General features: G+C 44.4%; 1 protein-coding gene across 2 annotated transcripts in view; it reads left to right on the top strand.

Moving 5' to 3' along the window:
• PRICKLE2 (prickle planar cell polarity protein 2) overlaps window positions 1-19,325 on the top strand; it is a 246,745-nt gene extending 227,420 nt beyond the window's left edge. For both annotated transcript variants that reach the window (XM_029243456.1, XM_029243455.1), the window contains exon 8: window positions 16,922-19,325. In XM_029243456.1, the coding sequence (XP_029099289.1) occupies window positions 16,922-17,796 (875 nt within the window). In that variant the 3' untranslated portion in view covers window positions 17,797-19,325. The remainder of the gene's footprint in view (window positions 1-16,921) is intronic.
• Window positions 19,326-19,755: the final 430 nt, after the last annotated feature.

The raw sequence follows: 19,755 nt of genomic DNA, 5'->3' as shown, positions 1-19,755 counted from the left end.
GCAAGTAGCAGTAATTCATATTTATACTGTAGAAAACTACCCATTAATGAAAAGGATTTCTTTGACTTGCTGCTGCTGGTTCAAAGTTTGGATGTGTCGCTGGATCTTTCCTTCTCTGTGCCCGTGTCCCTCCTATGTCTAAGAACACTCCTGACATATTCCTTTTACTCACAGAAATAAAAGGCAAGAGGTCGGAGAAGAGTTCTGAAGTAGCTGCTCTGAGATCGTAGGCAAATCATTCCATCTCTCTGTTACCCACTTGAAAAATTGCATAACAATTCTTAGCAACTTGCTCTATGACAATATGCAGAAAAATGCTTTAGAAGTGACAAATACGGGGTGGAAGACATTGAGAACATACCATCCGATTTCTCTGCACCAGCAGTGTTCTAAGCACTTTTTGTATTAACACACTTAATACTCACCTTCACACTAATGAGGTAGATTCTACTATCATTCCCATTTTACAGCTCAGGGAACTGAGGCACAGAGCTGTCCAGGGTCTCTCCTGGGGAGGCACAGCTGTAAGGGAAAGAACTGGAGGGTGATGGCGAAAGCCAGCGCTCTCCCCCGCTGCCCTGTGCTCCTCGCAGGTGCTTTATCAGTGCTGCCTACAAGCACGGGCAGGATGGTCTCAAACCCTTGTTGACCTAGATGAAGCTCCCTCTGGCTCCTCTGCTCACCTTCCTGGCCTCACCCCTGCTGCTCTCCTCTTGCTCTCTGTGCTCCAGTCACACTGCACTTGTGTCACTTCTTAGAGCACCCGGAATTTTCTCTGGTACAAAATGTTCTCATTCCCTCTGCCTAGAATACTTCCTCCCCACCCTCTTGGCTCCTTCGCATCCTCTGTGTCTCAGCCTAATTAGCACCAACACAGGGTTCTTCGCCAACACTCTGTCTAGGGAGCGCCAGCCTTTTACCGTAAGTCCCCTACATACGAACGAGTTCAGTTCTGAGGGCGCGTTCGTAAGTCGAGTCTGTCCATAAGTCCAACAAAGTTAGCCTCGGTACCCAACTAACACAGTGGGCCATGTACCGCTGCTTTTACGCTTGCTTCTGGACATCCTGGGCTTAAAATAAGGATACTGTACTCTCTACAGTACTGTACAGTAAAGCACACAAAAGCACAACCACTTGTAGAGGGTGCACGCACGTGACCACGTACGCCAGACACGTGAAGTAACTTACATGGTTGGACATGTGAGTGCACGTTCGCATCTTTGAAAGTTCGCAGCTTGAGGGTTCGTATGGAGGGGACTTACTGTATTCTCCATCTAAGCATCGTGTTTCTTCCCTGCCTCCTGATGACTGTAATAGCTGTAATGGTGTCAGTTAGTCATCTGTTCTCCCTGTACAGTGGAATATCCTCGTGAGGCACTGCCTGACGGGGCCTTGTTCACACTTGTACTCACAGTGCCTGGCAATGCCTGGCTTCATCAAAAGCCCTTTTGAAGAGACCAAGTGGGTCTCTGGTCCCTGGCTGCCCGCTCTCTACCATGGGGGAGCCGTTTCACTTCTGTCCCATGGAATCAAGTGTTTCCTGAGCAAATACTCCAGTGTGGTCTGCTTGTTGACTTGGGCTGACGGGTCCTGGAAAGCAGCTTGGGGTCAGTGTGAGCGCAGAGCAGACGCCAGCAAATCATCTTCAGGCGGTTTGAATTTTTTGCGCGTCCTTTCAGTTAGCAATGGGCTTGGTGATAACACAGCCACAGTCCCCCAGGGAGCTGAGGCATAGTGAAAACTGACCCCACGTGTTTCCAAATATGCTGCTTCCTGGCTTCCTTCTTTGCTACCTTTCACACGTCCATCTGTTACTGGGGTAAGTTTATCAGGAAGTTAATGAGCAGGTCAGCAGGTAGACGGTAAGAGACCTCCAGTCCGAACACAAGTTTTGATCCTGATCAGGCTCGTTCTTGTGACTGTACCAGGTCTGTGAGGTTTGTCAGCGATGCACCTTTAGTCCTATGGTAATGCTTGTCACTTCTCAACCACGCCGGTTCAGAGGCACCTTCCTACCACAGTGCTGCTAAAAAAACAATACCTCTGCCGTCGGGGAAACCAGAATTAGTCATGGCCCTCTCTGGAACCAGCTGGTCTGCAATTTGGGCCAGTCTCACGGTGTGTCAGGGATGGGGCAGTGGGTTAAGGGGGTAGGCAGACGTGCCCGCTCCCACCTTCCCTCCAGCCTCCCCTCCCCCATAGCAGCTGGTGAAGGAAATTGTTTCACACATCTGGCACCACTCTCCCTGGTGCCACAGGAGCAGATGGCAGACGCGTGCCTGCGAGCACTTATGACCTGCTGGTCACTTGGGACGCACTAGACAGGCTGGTGACCAGAGGAAGGAAGGAAGAAAGATGCATCAAGGGCTCGAGGTCTCAGAAGCTTCAAATGGGGGAGGGAAGTAAGGCAGCAAAAGACTTAAGCCCAGGGAACTTCTGAAACCCACTGAGGGAAGGACAGGCTGTCAGGAGTGGGTGTGTTGAGAAGAGTTTAGAGAGAAAACAACTTTGCAGTTCCCCCGATTTGGGAGACTGGCCACACCCAGCCTAGGGGAACACATTCATCCTTCTCTAGAAAGAGGGTGCGTCTGCCCTGGCTAGTGGTAGGCTTAACCACTGTTGCCCTTGGAGGGTCAGGAACAAGTTCTCCTTCGTCTTCGATCAGCAGCTCCAGGATTGAAACTGTTAGAGCAGTGGTTCTCCATCAGGCTGCCTTTGTTCCCCTGGGGATATTTGGCGTTGTCTAGAGACGGTTTGAGTTGTCACAAATGGGAGGGGGAGGGTGTTACCAGCTTCTAGTGGGGAGAGGCCAGGGATGTTACTTAACGTCCTACAATGCACAGGACAGCTTCCAGCACAAAGAATTATCCTGCCCGAGATGCAGATACTACCGAGGTTGAAAACCCTGGATTTAGTGTCTCTGAGGGTACGGGCTTTCCTGGTTTAGAAGCACCTTTAGTTGCAAAGAAGATTGCCCTTGAAGCTCTATCACAAGTCCGGCAGTGTTCCTCTAATCCTCAAGCGTGTGTGAATCACCAGAGGATCTTGTGCAAATGCAGATTCAGATTCTGCAAGTCTGGATCGGCTGCCGTTGCCCCTGGTCCACAGGTCACGCTTTGAAGAGCAAGGGATTTTGAGTCTGTTCATAATCTCTCCCCTTCCTTTCCTCCTCCCTCTCCCCTTCTCTCCATCCCCAGTCCCCGAGCCTTCCCTGTTGTACTCTGTTCAAACCAGTCTGTGCCCTGTCACCAAGGAACATGTGGTGGTGGTTAAACTCCACTGCCTAGATGACAGGTTCTCTGCAGCTGTTGCCAATTTGAAGTTCAGGGTGTTGATGAAATCAGTCGACTTAGTTGGGAAAAAACGATCCCAAGGGACCTGAGCAGACTACCCACATGCATTTAAGTCAGCTGGTACCCCGAAGATATTTTTTTATGGTCTCAGACAGTTAGCCTGGGTAGAGCCCTTGACTTTTGGTGATGCTCAGACTTGATACAGCTCCACGTTCACATTCACGTTCTAAACCAGAGGTTGAAACTGTTTCTAGAAAGTGCCAGATAGTAAATATTATACGCTTTGCAAGTCATGCAGTCTCTGTCACAGTGACTCACTTCTCCCATTATAGCAAGGAAGCAGCCATAAACAGCATGCAAATAGATGGAGTTGTGTTCCAATAAAACTTTATTTACAAAAATAAGTACATAGTGAGCTGGATTCGGCCCATGGGCCATCGTTTGCAAACCCCTATTCTAAACAATTCCTTTTTCTTCATGTCTCTGCTTCAGAAAAAAAAAATATTGGGGAGACCTTACTAAATCATCAGTATGGGTTGTAAATGTATAGAGGGCAAAAAATGAGTAGATATTCTTTCTTTTACTGAATTGCATCTTTCAAGTTGGCAGAAACACAGTTCTCTGCCTACGCCAGTTGTGGGTTTTTTTGTTTTTGTTTGGTTTTTTTGTTTGTTTTCGCAGGGGTGGAGTAGGGCTAGAAAGGGCAATAAGTGAGGAACAGAAAGAACTGCCAGTACATTTAAGTCTGCATTTTCTTCTCTCTGGCTTGAGCGAATACCTTCTGCTCTTAGAATAAATAGAGGGAGGGAGCCCCACAAAGATTACCCTTCTCTTTCATCAGACCCAGAGCATTCTTTGAAGGTAGTGATTTTTCTCACTGTCACTGGCTTCTGTTGAGACCTCCTATTTGCAGTGAGGAGGCATTGCTTGGACAGAAACGCTGGAGTGTTGTTTAAAGCGCCCTGGCTGCATTTTCGGGTTGACAGTTTAACCACAGGGAACCGCAGGCTAAATTTGATACTGATGTCTCCCTGTTGGGGCACCTGAGGGAAACCCCCAGCCCCTGCGGCATGTGGACATTTCTGTCGCTCCTGGCCATGCCGACCCCAGGGATAAGGATAAGTCAAGGCGTTTAACTCCACGGTCACCATCCAGTGCCTCTCACAAAGCCTGCTTTATTAGAAGAGGAGAAAACCCTCTCTGTCTATTAATAAGACGGAGTTCCACTGGAGAGGAAAGCGACCTGGCATCTGTGTCTCGTGCTGCCCGGTGGGATCTTCTGCCAGGCTCTCCAGAATGTGTTGGGGCCCGGAAGATGCCAGTGTTAAGTGCGGGGTCAGACGACGGGCTTCCGCCAGAGCTCTCTGGAGAAGTTAGTGTGCAGTTTCCACCTCCCATACCACAGCTGTGCTCGTTCACACACACACACACACACACACACACACACACACACACACACAGTTATGGCTTGGGCAGCGAGAAAAGTAAAGTTCATTCATTGCAGAAGAACAGAGTGGCGTTGAGAACCCCAGTTGGTTGGACTATATTGATTTGCAGTGTTTTGACACTGAGTCTCATGCTACACAGACAAGTGGAACAGAGAGTTGCATTTCCTCTGGGTAGAGAAGTCAGCCCCAGCTGCAGTTTGGAGGCACAAATTATTTTTATTATTATTTTAGTGGCTCATCTTCAGTGAACATCATGATGTGTCTGGTCCTGTGTGGCTCGTCTCGGGTTCGTTCCTTCATATAATCACTCCTTCAGCAAGTATTTGTTTGTCTTTACAGTTGGCTGGGTGTAAATTTCTTGGAGCATGCGCTCTTTCACTGGGGACTCTTAGGCCTTGCTTACTTTCTTCCCATGTATCGAATACCAGCTACTGAGATCGGGGCTAGCAAACAGGAGCCAGCTCCTGCCCTCTTGGAGCTTATAGGCTCGCCAAGGAGATGGAGAGGAAATCAAAACTACCCAGATTTATGGTAGTTGTGATGAGGCTTAAAAACGTAAGGTGGGACTTCCCTGGCGCTCCAGTGGTTAAGACTCTGTGCTTCCACTGCAGGGGGCACAGGTTCGGGCCCTGGTCAGGGAACTAAGATCCTGCATGCCGCGCAGCATGGCCAAAAAAATAAATGAAATAAAAACGAAAGGTATGTATTTTCTCACCCAATCATCACTAAAGCTTTTGAACTCAGGTACTGTTGTTAGGCCCATTTTACACACGCATCTCAAGAGGTTCAGAAGTTGCCCCAAGTCACCTTTCAGTTCTGCTCAGAGTGAGTTAGAGAGGGAAGGAGTGTTTCTCAGGGTTAGGTGTGAGCTGGGATAGTATAGGTCCATCTTGGGGACATGAAAGTTGCTAATTTAAACAGATCCCCAGCAGTGTGATCAATAAGAGAAAATATTTTTGCAGTTTGAGGGGCCAACTATAAACCACACGTTCCTCTAATATTGAAGAAGCCCCAGATGGTGGGCCGTGTGATGAACCACCAGAGACAATGAGATTGATTCGTGTGACCGTGGGTTTTTTGGTTCCTGATGGTTGGCAGGCCACTCATCCAAATTACAATCAGTTAATCTTTTAAGTCCTGGCCTGCTCCAGGTCAGAGGGTGGTTGCTTTTTCCTAGCTGTGGGCAGCGTGAGGATTCATTTACCTTAACTCCACCAGCAGGATGCCCAGCACTGCTAGTTCCAGTGTGGTAAACAGTGGGGGCAAGATCCCTGCTCCCAGAGGGCATCCATTTGGCTACCAACTTAAACATAAATTTAAGAAAATAAGTCAGAGTGGGGACTTTAAACAAGGGTCAGGTGCTACAGAGTGACTGTTTGGGGGTGGGGGACAACTTTGCTCCTTGAGGAAGAACAGTCAGGGCAGGCACCATGGAAGAGGTGGTATTTACATGAGGTCCTTAGTGATCCAAAGAAGGCAGCTACGCAAAAGGGAGAGTTTTCCATAAGGGGCTGATATGAGCTTGCTGGTGTGTGTAAGCGCGACTAAAGCAGAGTCAGCCAGGGAGGAGCATTTAGTCCACCATCTTGGAGAGACTTTGACATCTGCATAAGGTTTCTGGATTTGACCAGTAGTGAAATTAACCACAGAGCCGCTCTGTTTAGAGGCAGGCACACAATTATTGCTCATCTCTGGGCAACACTGGCCATTTTGTGCATGGCCTGCGTGTAAGAAGCCCCTGAAGGGGACTCCGGGTTAATAAATGAGAACATACACATTTCTCCTGTCTGGAGTGAGCCGGTGGCCTTTCCAATCCTACCCGCACATCTCCCAGCTTACGTTTAAGTAAAACTGATAGTGGGCTCTCTAGTTCTTGCCAGAGGACTTTTCTTTTGTGGGGATTGGAGATGCTGAAGGGTATCCTGAGATTTCCCAGGAGGCAGAAGTACAGTTCAATAGGGCATCATCACCTCCCAGCAGAGTGGAAGCTATCCTTCCTCACGTTTACTTCCTCATTGAATATGAATGTTTTCACACACAGGACATCCTCAGAAATGCATGACTTTGGGGCTTATAAAAGACAGGTTCAGGAAAACAGCATGTTTGGGAATGTATAGTATTTGCTAGATTATCTACCCCGACCCTAATTCCAAAAGCCCCACAAAGATCATCGCTCCCACCCATGTAGCTTTTGTTTCTCAGTGTGATTTTTTGAAGGATTTTTTTTCCTTCCTTACTAGAGTTTATCTGCCCAGGCTAGTCATTCATCATCTTGCTTTGCTATCCTCTCCGCTCTGCCTTCAGCTGGGGGAGGTTCTGGAAGTGATTAGCTGTTGTAAATCAGCTTTTATGATGTGTATGTCACAGATAAGCAGCTCGGAAAGCAGGAGTCAGAGAACTCCACTCCTCTTACCCTGCCAGTTATCCCAGTAATGAAATTTTAAAAAAAGAAGAAGTGACTGGAAAGTACGATGTGTGGCAGAATAGTTTCTTTGTAGGCATAGCCAACGTTTAAATTGAGCTCTTTAATGAGAACACTGCATTATTTTTACACCGTTTTATTGAGTTATAACCTACATAAGGTAAAGCAAACAGATATTTAAACTGCACCTCAAGGGATTTTTACATGTGCATCCTTTTATAATCGTCACCCAGCTCTAGGTAGAGAACATTTCCTGTGCCCTGGACATTTCCCTGTGCCCCTCCCACTCTTCTGACCTCTGTCACCACAGACAGCCTTAGCCTGTTCTTGAACTTCACGTAAATGGAATCGTACTGCCTGTACTCTTTTGTGTCTCTCAGCGTTTTCTATGAGATTCATCCATGCTGTCCGTGTAGTTATTCATTCTTGTTGTGTAGTTTTCCAGTATAGCATGGTTTCTCAACTGGGGTATTATTGACATTTGGGGCTGGATAATTCTTTGTTGTGGGGACTGTCCTGTGCATTATAGGGTGTTTAGCAGCATCTTTCTGGTCTCTACACACTAGACACTAGTAGCATCCCCTACCCCCAGTAATTTCCCCTGGAACTGAAAACCTTTGCATCACATAAATATACTACAAGTTTTAAGAAACTTTTTATTTGAAAATAACTTCAAACTTATTGAAAAGTTGCAAAAATGGAACAAACACTACCCATAAAGTATTTACCTAGATTCACCTATTGTTAACATTTTACCCGTTTGGTTTATCATTTGCCCTCTCTTGTGTTCATGTGTGCACACACACACACACACATGCACACAGTGTACTTCTGAACCATTTGAGAGCGAGTTGCATCCATCTTGGCCGTTTACTACCATATACTTCCGTGTGTATTTCCCAAGAATAAGGATCTTCTCTGACATTATCCTAATTATCAGTTAACCACAGTATATTTAGCATAATACATTTATGAGTTAGCCCATGTCCCAATTTTTGCATTTGAGGGAAAATTATCCTTTGTAGCATTTATTTTCATTACAGTGCAGGTTCCAGTCCAGGATCAGGTATTGTATATAGTTGCTGTGGTTCCTTAATATCCTTTAGTCTAGAACATTCACTCAGTCTTTGTCTTTTATGGTACTGAATTTCTTTTTAAAAATACAATCCCTTTTCTTCTTAATAGAATATTCCTCATTTGGGGTTCGTCTGGTCTTTCCTTCTGAATCCATTCAGGGTATGTGTTTTTGACTGAAAGACTCCGTAAGTGGTAGTGTGTCCTGCTTAGAGAATCCCATCTGGAGGGACATGGTGTCAGTGGCACCTCGTCCGTGAGGTGGTCAGAGTGTTGTCTGATTATTCCACTGTATAGTTACTAAATTTTCTCTTATAGATAATAAGCGATATGTGGGGAACCACTTAACACCATGCAGATATCCTGCTCCCCAATCAAATTTTACCCCCTAAATTTAGCATATTTCGTGTCTTGCATGAGCCAGTCTTTACCTACAGTGGTTACAAAATGATGATCTTCCAAATCCAGCACTCCTTCTGCACGCACACTCCAGCCTGTTATGTACAAGGGCCCACTCTTCTCCCCCATTTATTTGCTGGTATTTTTATCTGTTATCAGTATGGATTCATGAATCCTGGTTTTCTCAGTGGTTTATAAATCATTACTGTGTGAATGCTTGAATTGCTCAGCTTCGGCTTGTGGGATCCCTTTGAAGTTGGGTCCTGTATTCTGAAAACCAACCCTCCTTCATTTTTGTTTTCTGTGTTGTTTTTTGTTTTTTTTTATTGTTACCAGGGGCATTTATTTATTTATTTTTTTTTAACATCTTTTTGTTGTTGTTGTATTTTATTTTATTTATTTTTTTATACAGCAAATTCTTATTAGTCATCCATTTTATACACATCAGTGTATACATGTCAATCCCAATTGCCCAATTCATCACACAACCCCCACCAGCCCCCTGCAGCTTTCCCCCCTTGGTGTCCATACGTTTGTTCTCTACATCTGTATCTCAATTTCTGCCCTGCAAACCGGTTCATCTGAACCATTTTTCTAGGTTCCACGTATATGCATTAATATACGATTTTTGTTAGTCTCTTTCTGACTTACTTCACTCTGTATGATAGTCTCTAGATCCATCCACGTCTCAACAAATGACCCAATATCGTTCCTTTTTATGGCTGAGTAATATTCCATTGTATATTTGTACCACATCTTCTTTATCCATTCGTCTGTCGATGGGCATTTAGGTTGCTTCCATGACCTGGCTATTGTAAAGAGTGCTGCAGTGAACGCTGGGGTGCATGTGTTTTTTTGGATTATGGTTTTCTCTGGGTATATGCCCAGTAGTGGGATTGCTGGATCATATGGTAATTCTCTTTTTAGTTTTTTAACGAACCTCCATACTGTTCTCCATGGTGTCTGTATCAATTTACATTCCCACCAACAGTGCAAGAGGGTTCCCTTTCCTCCACACCCTCTCCAGAATTTGTTGTTTGTAGATTTTCTGATGATGGCCATTCTGACTGGTGTGAGGTGACACCTCATTGTAGTTCTGATTTGCATTTCTCTAATAATTAGTGATGTTGAGCAGCTTTTCATGTGCTTCTTGGCCATCTGTATGTCTTCTTTGGAGAAATGTCTATTTAGGTCTTCTGCCCATTTTTGGATTGGGTTGTTTGTTTCTTTAATATTGAGCTGCATGAGCTGTTTATATATTTTGGCGATTGGAGATTAATCCTTTGTCCGTTGATTCGTTTGCAAATATTTTCTCACACTCTGAGGGTTGTCTTTTTGTCTTGTTTATGGTTTCCTTTGCTGAGCAAAAGCTTTGAAGTTTCATTAGGTCCCATTTGCTTATTTTTGTTTTCATTTCCACTACTCTAGGAGGTGGATCAAAAAAGATCTTGCCGTGATTTATGTCAAAAAGTGTTCTTCCGGGCTTTCCTGGTGGCACAGTGGTTGAGAGTCCGCCTGCCGATGCAGGGGATACGGGTTTGTGCCCCAGTCCGGGAGGATCCCATGTGCCACTCCGGCTGGGCCCGTGAGCCATGGCCGCTGAGCCTGTGCGTCCGGAGCCTGTGCTCCGCAGCGGGAGAGGCCACAGCAGTGAGAGGCCCGCGTACCGAAGGAAAAAAAAAAAAGTGTTCTTCCTATGTTTTCCTCTAAGAGTTTTATAGTGTCTGGTCTTACATTTAGGTCTTGAGTCCATTTTGAGTTTATTTTTGTGTATGGTGTTAGGGAGTGTTCTAATTTCATTCTTTTACATGTAGCAGTCCAGTTTTCCCAGCACCACTTATTGAAGAGGCTGTCTTTTCTCCATTATATATTCTTGCCTCCTTTGTCATAGATTAGTTGACCATAGGTGCATGGGTTTATCTCTGGGCTTTCTATCTTGTTCCATTGATCTATGTTTCTGTTTTTGTGCCAGTACCATATTGTCTTGATTACTGTAGCTTTGTAGTATAGTCTGAAGTCAGGGAGTCTGATTCCTCCAGCTCCTTTTTTTTCCCTCAAGACTGCTTTGGCTATTCGGGGTCTTTTGTGTCTCTGTATACATTTTAAGATTTTTTGTTCTAGTTCTGTAAAAAATGCCATTGGTAATTTGATAGGGATTGTGTTGAATCTGTAGATTGCTTTGGGTAGTATAGTCATTTTCACAATATTGATTCTTCCAATCCAAGAACATGGTACCTCTCTCCATCTGTTGGTATCATCTTTAATTTCTTTCATCAGTGTCTTATAGTTTTCTGCATACAGGTCTTTTGTCTCCCTAGGTAGGTTTATTCCTAGGTATTTTATTCTTTTTGTTGCAGTTGTAAATGGGAGTGTTTCCTTAATTTCTCTTTCAGATTTTTCATCAATTGTGTATAGGAATGAAAGATTTCTGTGCATTAATTTTGTATCCTGCAACTTTACCCAATTCATTCATTAGCTCTAGTAGTTTTCTGGTGGCATCTTCAGGGTTCTCTATGTATAGTATCATGTCATCTGCAAACAGTGACAGTTTTACTTCTTCTTTTCCAATTCGTATTCGTTTTATTTCTTTTTCTTCTCTGATTGCCGTGGCTAGGACTTCCAAAACTATGTTGAATAATAGTGGTGAGAGTGGGCATCCTTGTCTCATTCCTGATCTTAGAGCAAATGCTTTCAGTTTTTCACCATTGAGAATGATGTTTGCTGTGGGTTTGTCATATATGGCCTTTATTATGTTGAGGTAGGTTCCCTCTGTGCCCAGTTTCTGGAGAGTTTTTATCATAAACGGGTGCTGAATTTTGTCGAAAGCTTTTTCTGCATCTATTGAGATGATCATATGGGTTTCATTCTTCAGTTTGTTAATACAGTGTAGCACATTGATTGATTTGCATATATTGAAGAATCCTTGCATCCCTGGGATAAATCCCACTTGATCATGGTGTATGATCCTTTTAATGTGTTGTTGGATTCTGTTTGCCAGTATTTTGTTGAGGATTTTTGCGTCTATATTCATCAGTGATATTGGTCTGTAAAAATTTTCTCTTTTTGTAGTATCTTTGTCTGGTTTTGGTATCAGGGTGATGGTGGCCTCATAGAATGAGTTTGGGAGTGCTCCTTCCTCCGCAGTTTTTAGAAGAGTTTGAGAAGGATGGATGTTAGCTCTTCTCTAAATGTTTGATAGAATTCACCTGTGAAGCCATCTGGTCCTGGACTTTTGTTTGTTGGAAGATTTTTAATCACAGTTTCAATTTCATTACTTGTGATTGGTCGGTTCATATTTTCTCTTTCTTCCTGGTTCAGTCTTGGAAGGTTATACCTTTCTAGGAATTTGTTCATTTCTTCCAGGTTGTCCATTTTATTGGCATAGAGTCATTTATAGTAGTCTCTTAGAATGCTTTGTATTTCTGCGGTGTCTGTTGTAACTTCTCCTTTTTCATTTCTAATTTTGTTGATTTGAGTCCTCTCCCTCTTTTTCTTGATGAGTCTGGCTAATGGTTTATCAATTTTGTTTATCTTCTCAAAGAACCAGCTTTTAGTTTTATTGATCTTTGCTATTGTTTTCTTTGTTTCTCTTTCATTTATTTCTGCTCTGATCTTTATGATTTCTTTCCTTCTGCTAACTTTGGGTTTTGTTTGTTCTTCTTTCTCTAGTTCCTTTAGGTGTAAGGTTAGATTGTTCATTTGAGATTTTTCTTATTTCTTGATGTAGGCTTCTATAGCTATAAACTTCCCTCTTAGAACTGCTTTTGCTGCATCCCATAGGTTTTGGATCGTCGTGTTTTCATTGTCATTTGACTCTAGGTATTTTTTGATTTCTTGGTTATTTGGTAACGTATCGTTTAGCCTCCATGTGTTTGTGTTTTTTACGTTTTTTCCCATGTAATTCATTTCTAATCTCATAGCGTTGTGGTCAGAAAAGATGCTTGATATGATTTCAATTTTCTTAAATTTACTGAGGATTGATTTGTGACCCAACATGTGATCTATCCTGGAGAATGTTCCGTGCACACTTGAGAAGAAAGTGCAATCTGCTGTTTTTGGATGGAATGTCCTATAAATATCAATTAAATCTATCTGGTCTGTTGTGTCATTTAAAGCTTGTGTTTCCTTATTTATTTTCATTTTGGATGATCTGTCCATTGGTGTAAGTGACGTGTTAAAGCCCCCCACTATTATTGTGTTACTGTCGATTTCCTCTTTTATAGCTGTTAGCAGTTGCCTTATGTATTGAGGTGCTCCTACGTTGGGTGCATATATATTTATAATTGTTATCTCTTCTTCTTGGATTGATCCCTTGATCATTATGTAGTGTCCTTCCTTGTCTATTGTAACATTCTTTATTTTAAAGTCTATTTTTTTCTGATATGAGTTATTGCTACTCCAGCTTTCTTTTGTTTTCCATTTTCATGGAATATCCTTTTCCATCCCCTCACTTTCAGTCTATATGTGTCCCTAGGTCTGAAGTGGGTCTCTTGTAGACAGCATATATATGGGTCTTGTTTTTGTATGCATTCAGCAAGCCTCTGTCTTTTGGTTGGAGCATTTAATCCATTCACATTTAAGGTAATTATCGATGTGTATGTTCCTTTGACCGTTTTCTTGATGTTTTGGGTTTGTTTTTGTAGGTCCTTTTCTTCTCTTGTGTTTCCCACTTAGAGAAGTTCCTTTAGCATTTGTTGTAGAGGTGGTTTGGTGGTGCTGAATTCTCTTAGCTTTTGCTTGTCTGTAAAGCTTTTGATTTCTCCATCGAATCTGAGTGAGATCCTTGAGATCCTTGCCGGCTAGAGTAATCTTTGTTGTAGGTTCTTCCCTTTCATCACTTTAAGTATATCATGCCACTCCCTTCTGACTTGTAGAGTTTCTGCTGAGAAATCAGCTGTTAACCCTGTGGGAGTTCCCTTGTATGTTATTTGTCATTTTTCGCTTGCTGCTTTCAATAATTTTTCTTTGTCTTTAATTTTTGCCAGTTTGATTACTATGTGTCTTGGCATGTTCGTACTTGGGTTTATCCTGTATGGGAATCTCTGCGCTTCCTGGACTTGGGTGGCTGTTTCCTTTCCCATGTTAGGGAAGATTGTTTGTTTCTTTTCTTTTTTTGCGGTATGAGGCCCTCTCACTGTTGTGACCTCTCCCACTGCGGAGCACAGGCTCCAGACGCGCAGGCTCAGTGGCCGTGGCTCACGGGCCCAGCCGCTCCGTGGCATGTGGGATCCTCCCGGACCGGGGCACGAACCCGTGTCCCCTGCATCAGCAGGCGGACTCTCAACCACTGTGCCACCAGGGAAGCCCCTGTTTGTTCTTTAATTCTTCTAGGTCTTTGTTGAACATTTCTTGCATCTTCTTGATCTTTGCCTCCATTCTTTTTCCAAGGTCCTGGATCATCTTCACTATCATTATCCTGAATTCTTTTTCTGGAAGTTTGCCTATCTCCACTTCATTTAGTTGTTTTTCTGGGGTTTTATCTTGTTCCTTCATCTGGTACATAGACCTCTGCCTTTTCATCTTGTCTATCTTTCTGTGAATGTGGTTTTTGTTCCACAGGCTGCTGGATTGTAGTTCTTCTTGCTTCTGCTGTCTTCCCTCTGGTGGATGAGGCTATCCAAGAGGCAAGTTTCCTGATGGGAGGCACTGGTGGTGGGTAGAGCTGGCTGTTGCTCTGGTGGGCAGAGCTCAGTAAAACTTTAATCCCTTTGACTGCTGATGGGTGGGGCTGGGTACCCTCCCTGTTGGTTGCTTGGCCTGAGGCAACCCAACACTGGAGCCTACCTGGGCTCTTTGGTGGGGCTAATGGTGGACTCTGGGAGGGCTCATACAGAGGAGTACTTCCTAGAACTTTTGCTGCCCGTGTTCTTGTCCCCACCGTGAGCCACAGTCAGCCCCTGCCTCTGCAGGAGACCCTCCAACACTAGCAGGTAGGTCTGGTTCGGTCTCCCCTGGGGTCACTGCTCCTTCCCCTGGGTCCCGATGCACACACTACTTTGTGTGTGCCCTCCAAGAGTGGAGTCTCTGTTTCCCCGGGTCCTGTCGAAGTCCTGCAATCAAATCCCACTAGCCTTCAAAGTCTGATTCTCTAGGAATTCCTCCTCCCGTTGCCAGACCCCCAGGTTGGGAAGCCTGACGTGGGGCTCAGAACCTTCACTCCAGTGGGTGCACTTCTGTGGTGTAAGTGTTCTCCAGTCTGTGAGTCACCCTCCCAGCAGTTATAGGATTTGATTTTACTGTGATTGCGCCCCTCCTACCATCTCATTGTGGCTTCTCCTTTGTCTTCGCACGTGGCGTATCTTTTTTGGTGAGTTCCAGTATCTTCCTGTCGATGATTGTCCAGCTGCTAGCTGTGATTCTGGTGTTCTCGCAAGCCTCCCTTCTTTTTTTATTTTTAACACTTCCTTACTTTTTGGCATAACAAGATGTTCCAGCCTCATCTTTTACCTTCCCTCCTCCTATCCGGGAATTAGCCATTTCTCCAAAAAGTCCTGCCTGATTCGTTTTAATGGGGAATGCTAGAAAATACCACAGTTTATTTATCCTTCCTCCTGTTAATTGACGTTTGAATTGTTTTTAGTTCTGGACTATTATAAAGAAAGCTTCTCTGAATACCCTTGTACATTTTTTGGATCCATAAACTGTTTTCGGTTGGGTATATAACCAAGAGTGGCAATGGAAAGTCTCAGAACAGAACAACAAGGACTATTGTAGAGCACAGGGAATTATATTCAATGTCTTGTAGTGACCTATATTGGAAAATAATCTGAAAAAGAAAATTTATATATATATTTATATATATGTGGAAAGAATTTATATACAATGTGTATATATAGAAAGAATTTATATCTGTGTATATATATATATATATATATATATAAACTGAATCACTTTGCTGCACACCTGAATCATTGTAAATCAACTGTATTACAATTTTTAAAATAACGTACATATGTACATACATAAATAAATAAAAAGAAGGACACCGGATCTCCACTCTGGCTATATACCCAACAGAAATGAGTACATTAAGTCCACCAAAATAGTGAACACAGGTATTCAAAGCAACTTTGTTCATAATTCATGTATGTATATATATATACACACACACATACATATATATACACATACACACACATATATATGTATATTTAGCTTTAGTGGGTATTGCTAAGTAGTGTTTCACAGTGCTCATAACAGTTTTGTGAGGGGAGCCAAAGTTGTTGGCCCCGTTAGGTGGGGTAATCGGTGGCAGGGGTTCTAATGGGCCAGTGCAATCCAAAGACATGTTGTCTGTGACCAGAAATGGCAAAGCTGCTCATCTTTTCCATTGATAATGAGTGGGAAATGCTGAGATTTTGCCACCTGGTCCATTCTTAAGCTGCTGTTTTAGCGACTGCTGCTTTAAGATGGGCAGAATGGAAGTTTCTGAAGTCAAGAATCTCCTGCTACCTTCAACATGGTTTTCATCTCAGTGATGGCAGTGACGGCATGTAGGGAATGCAGGATCATTGCTAGGGGCTCCTGCTGTTAGAGAGCATTCGGGTCACTGCTTTGTTTTAAAAAGTGTCTCCCCAGGAGAAGGAGGAATGCCCCCCGGAGTCCCACTCACATCTTCTGACTGCTAGGGGCCCATTTGGAACCCTGAAACAGTCATTTACTAAACACCCTGAGAGAGTAAATATCCCTCTGTCTACATCCAGGGAGCCACTTAGTTTTCAAGACATCTGGACTAGAGGCCCAGGGACAGCAGGCAGAGCAGGAAATTGCTGGAGGTAAACATGGAAGTGAACTGGTCCAGTATTATGGGACTAGACTCTAGGCTCAGTGTTGCTAGGAACTGCTTGGGCGTGGCCCGGCCTCTATAGCTTAAAGGTTCTTTGTCCAGAATATCTCTCCTGTGGAGCTTGTAGTTCATCATTAGAACCAGTGAGGTGATTGAGCACTTTTTAAAGTGAATTTCTGAACAGAAGAAACATCACTTATGAGATACATGATGGGCTCTTAAGTAATTTTGATGAACCTTTGGAGGAATTCATGACGATTATAAAAACATCTCGTGGATGCATTTTAACCAGGTGTCCCCTCTCAGTGGACACTGGCCCACTGTGGAATGGGGAGAGCCCTCCTGCACACTTTCTGAGCGAGCCTGTGTGCAGTGTGCAACTGTGCAACCGTATGCAGCGACCCTGGATAGATAACGGTTCAGATGACCCACAGTGACGGGACTCCCATGGCTGCACGTTTGTATTAACCTCTGTGAACCTTTCCTCTCTCTCCCCCAGGCCTCTCCGCGGATGGTGGTGCCAAGCGCCAGGAGCACCTCTCCCGGTTTTCCATGCCCGATCTCAGCAAAGACTCTGGGATGAACGTGTCCGAGAAGCTGAGCAACATGGGCACGCTGAACTCGTCCATGCAGTTCCGCAGCGCCGAGTCCGTTCGCAGCCTGCTCTCCGCCCAGCAGTACCAGGAGATGGAGGGAAACCTCCACCCTCTCAGCAACCCCATCAGGTACAGAGACCTGCAGGCCCACGGAAGGATGCATCAGAGCTTTGATTTCGATGGGGGGATGGCGGGCAGCAAGCTGCCGGGGCCGGAGGGTGTGAGGATCCAGCCCATGAGCGAGCGCACGCGGCGGAGAGCCACTTCCCGCGAAGACAACCGCCGCTTCCGACCTCACCGGTCCCGGCGATCCCGACGCTCTCGCTCAGACAACGCCCTCCACCTGGCCAGCGAGCGCGAGGCCATCTCTCAGTTAAAAGAAAGGCCCCCCCTGAGAGCCAGGGAGGATTATGATCAGTTCATGCGCCAGCGGAGCTTCCAGGAGAGCCTGGGCCAGGGGTCCCGGAGGGACCTGTACGGCCGGTGCCCCCGGACTGTATCGGACCTGGCTCTGCAGAACGCCTTTGGGGAGCGATGGGGACCCTACTTCACTGAGTACGATTGGTGTTCCACCTGCTCTTCGTCCTCGGAGTCTGACAACGAGGGCTATTTCCTAGGAGAACCCATCCCCCAGCCCGCCCACCTGCGATACGTCACGAGTGATGAGTTACTGCACAAATACAGCTCGTACGGCCTCCCCAAGTCTTCCACGCTAGGTGGCAGGGGACAGTTGCACAGCAGGAAAAGACAAAAGAGCAAAAACTGTATCATTTCTTAATCCGATGGGGGTCAGGGGATAGGGGAAGATGGGAGGTAAGAATGTAAATTCAGAAACTTGCACTGTTTTAAATTTTAAAGCTCTTTGCTTTGGTGGTTCCAGGGAGAGATGAGAAGAGCTCTCTGTTGATGGCGGCAAGGTCACCGACTGACTCAATAGGTAGTCACAGTTCTTGGCATGTTGAATATTATTTGCACATTTCACTTTGGAAACGCTATAGACTCTACGGAGGCCAGGATTGGTCACCTCCTTCCCGTCCGTCTGTGTTGAGCTGCCACTGGCAAGATGGCAAAATTGTTTCCCGCTCGCTTATATATTATAGCCTCTCTGGTTCTCTCCCTTTTAGGACCCTTTTTCCAGTACGTAATTTGTTTATTAGCCAGGACCCAACACTAAGTTATTTACATGTCCATTGTAAATGCGATGTAAATGAGAGTTCTGATAAAATATTTTTGTATTTTGTAATATCAAAGGAATTTCTATATCGTAGGACTCAGTGGAGCCTTGCATGCACGTCCAGCATTGTCTTTGAGTAGTACTTCAAGGTGGTCCAGGACCACTTTTTTTTTTTTTTCTTTTTTCTATACAAATTTGTTACATGTCAGTGAGACCTTTTTCAAAGGAGTTTATTCAATTTGGCTTTTTGTGGCTGAAAAAAAAAACATTACCTATTACACCCAAAGCATTTGATGCTCCATCTATCTTGAGGAGCCATCCTTAAGTCTGCTCCCAGCCTCAGTAGAATCTCTTCTCTACAAAGTGATAGTAACTTTTTTTTAATTTATAATTGCCAGCATAACTTTTGCCAATTAGAAAAACCAACCAGTGTCAGTTAGGTTCCGTGAGAAACGCCATCCCTGCTGGGAACATTGAAGTTGCTTACCATTGATCTATCCCTTGGGGAAAATAAAGTGTCTGTGAGTGGTGCGGTTTGTGTGATGTCAGCATGACATTGTTTTGAATGTGGCATTATTTCCTGGTGCTCGTTTCCTGGATCGTATTATCCGCTTTCCTTTACCAAGGCAGACAGCTGCCTTAGCCTGACAACCGGTTGTCCTCAGCGCAAATGAACTTCAGCTTTGGGAATTTCGGGCCAGAAAGGTTCCGAGGGACTCTGGGAGTGATGGTGTGTTCTAGGTCGTAGGTCATACGTGGAGAAGGAACAGGTCAAGGGTAGAGACTGAAGGGGAATATGAAGGAAGGTCAGAGCAAAGAAGAACTTCTGGAAATGAAGTAAAGGAGACTTGACAACCACCTCGAATAGCCCCCAGTGCTTGTGGGGAAAAAAAAACCCAGTTTAATGTGCTCCGTAACCAGAGTATCTGGGTTACCCAGAAAGATTGAGCTGCTCAGGAGATTTCCGTGTTATGGTTTTGAAAAACAGATGTCGCTGAAAGGGGGGTTTCCATTTTGAACTTTGGGGACCGTCAGATAGAAGATGGGCTCAAAAGTGAGTTTGCTTAAAGAAGACATTTAACGGTTGTGTTGTTTATAGTAAAATAAAACCTCCTACCTTGCTTCAGTTAAAAGTGAAGCGCTTGCTTTTACTTCCATTCTCCTCGTCCCCTTCGTGGATTGTGGCAGTTGAAATAATCCATCGGAGGACCCACCTTTAGTGAGGTGTACTGTCGATGTAGTACACAGTGTATCTCAGTGGCCATCTGCCATGGTGAGGCAAGCGTGGTCTCTCTTCAGTATAGTAGTTCATATTTTCTAGTGCTTTTTTATGGGGAGAATGTGAAAAGTGGCTTTTTAGACACCATCCCTAATGGGTCTGGGGGAAGGAAGGCTGTAAAGGATGTGGAAGTGGCACTCCATTCAGGATGTATTAAAATAATTTGCTTTTCAGGTATTAATAAGACATTTGTCATTGTCACTGATGTTTTAAAAAAGCAATGCAAATGTTGGTTGTGGCTGTTTTCCGCATGCTTTCTTCATATCTAAATGCTTCATTAATTA

The sequence above is a fragment of the Monodon monoceros genome, unplaced genomic scaffold (genome assembly GCF_005190385.1).
Source record: "Monodon monoceros isolate NGI ecotype Baffin Bay Population unplaced genomic scaffold, NGI_Narwhal_1 Super_Scaffold_3, whole genome shotgun sequence".
Taxonomy (NCBI): Eukaryota; Metazoa; Chordata; class Mammalia; order Artiodactyla; family Monodontidae; genus Monodon; species Monodon monoceros.
Note: the sequence above shows the minus strand (reverse complement) of the source record. Positions and strands in the feature narration are given on the sequence as shown.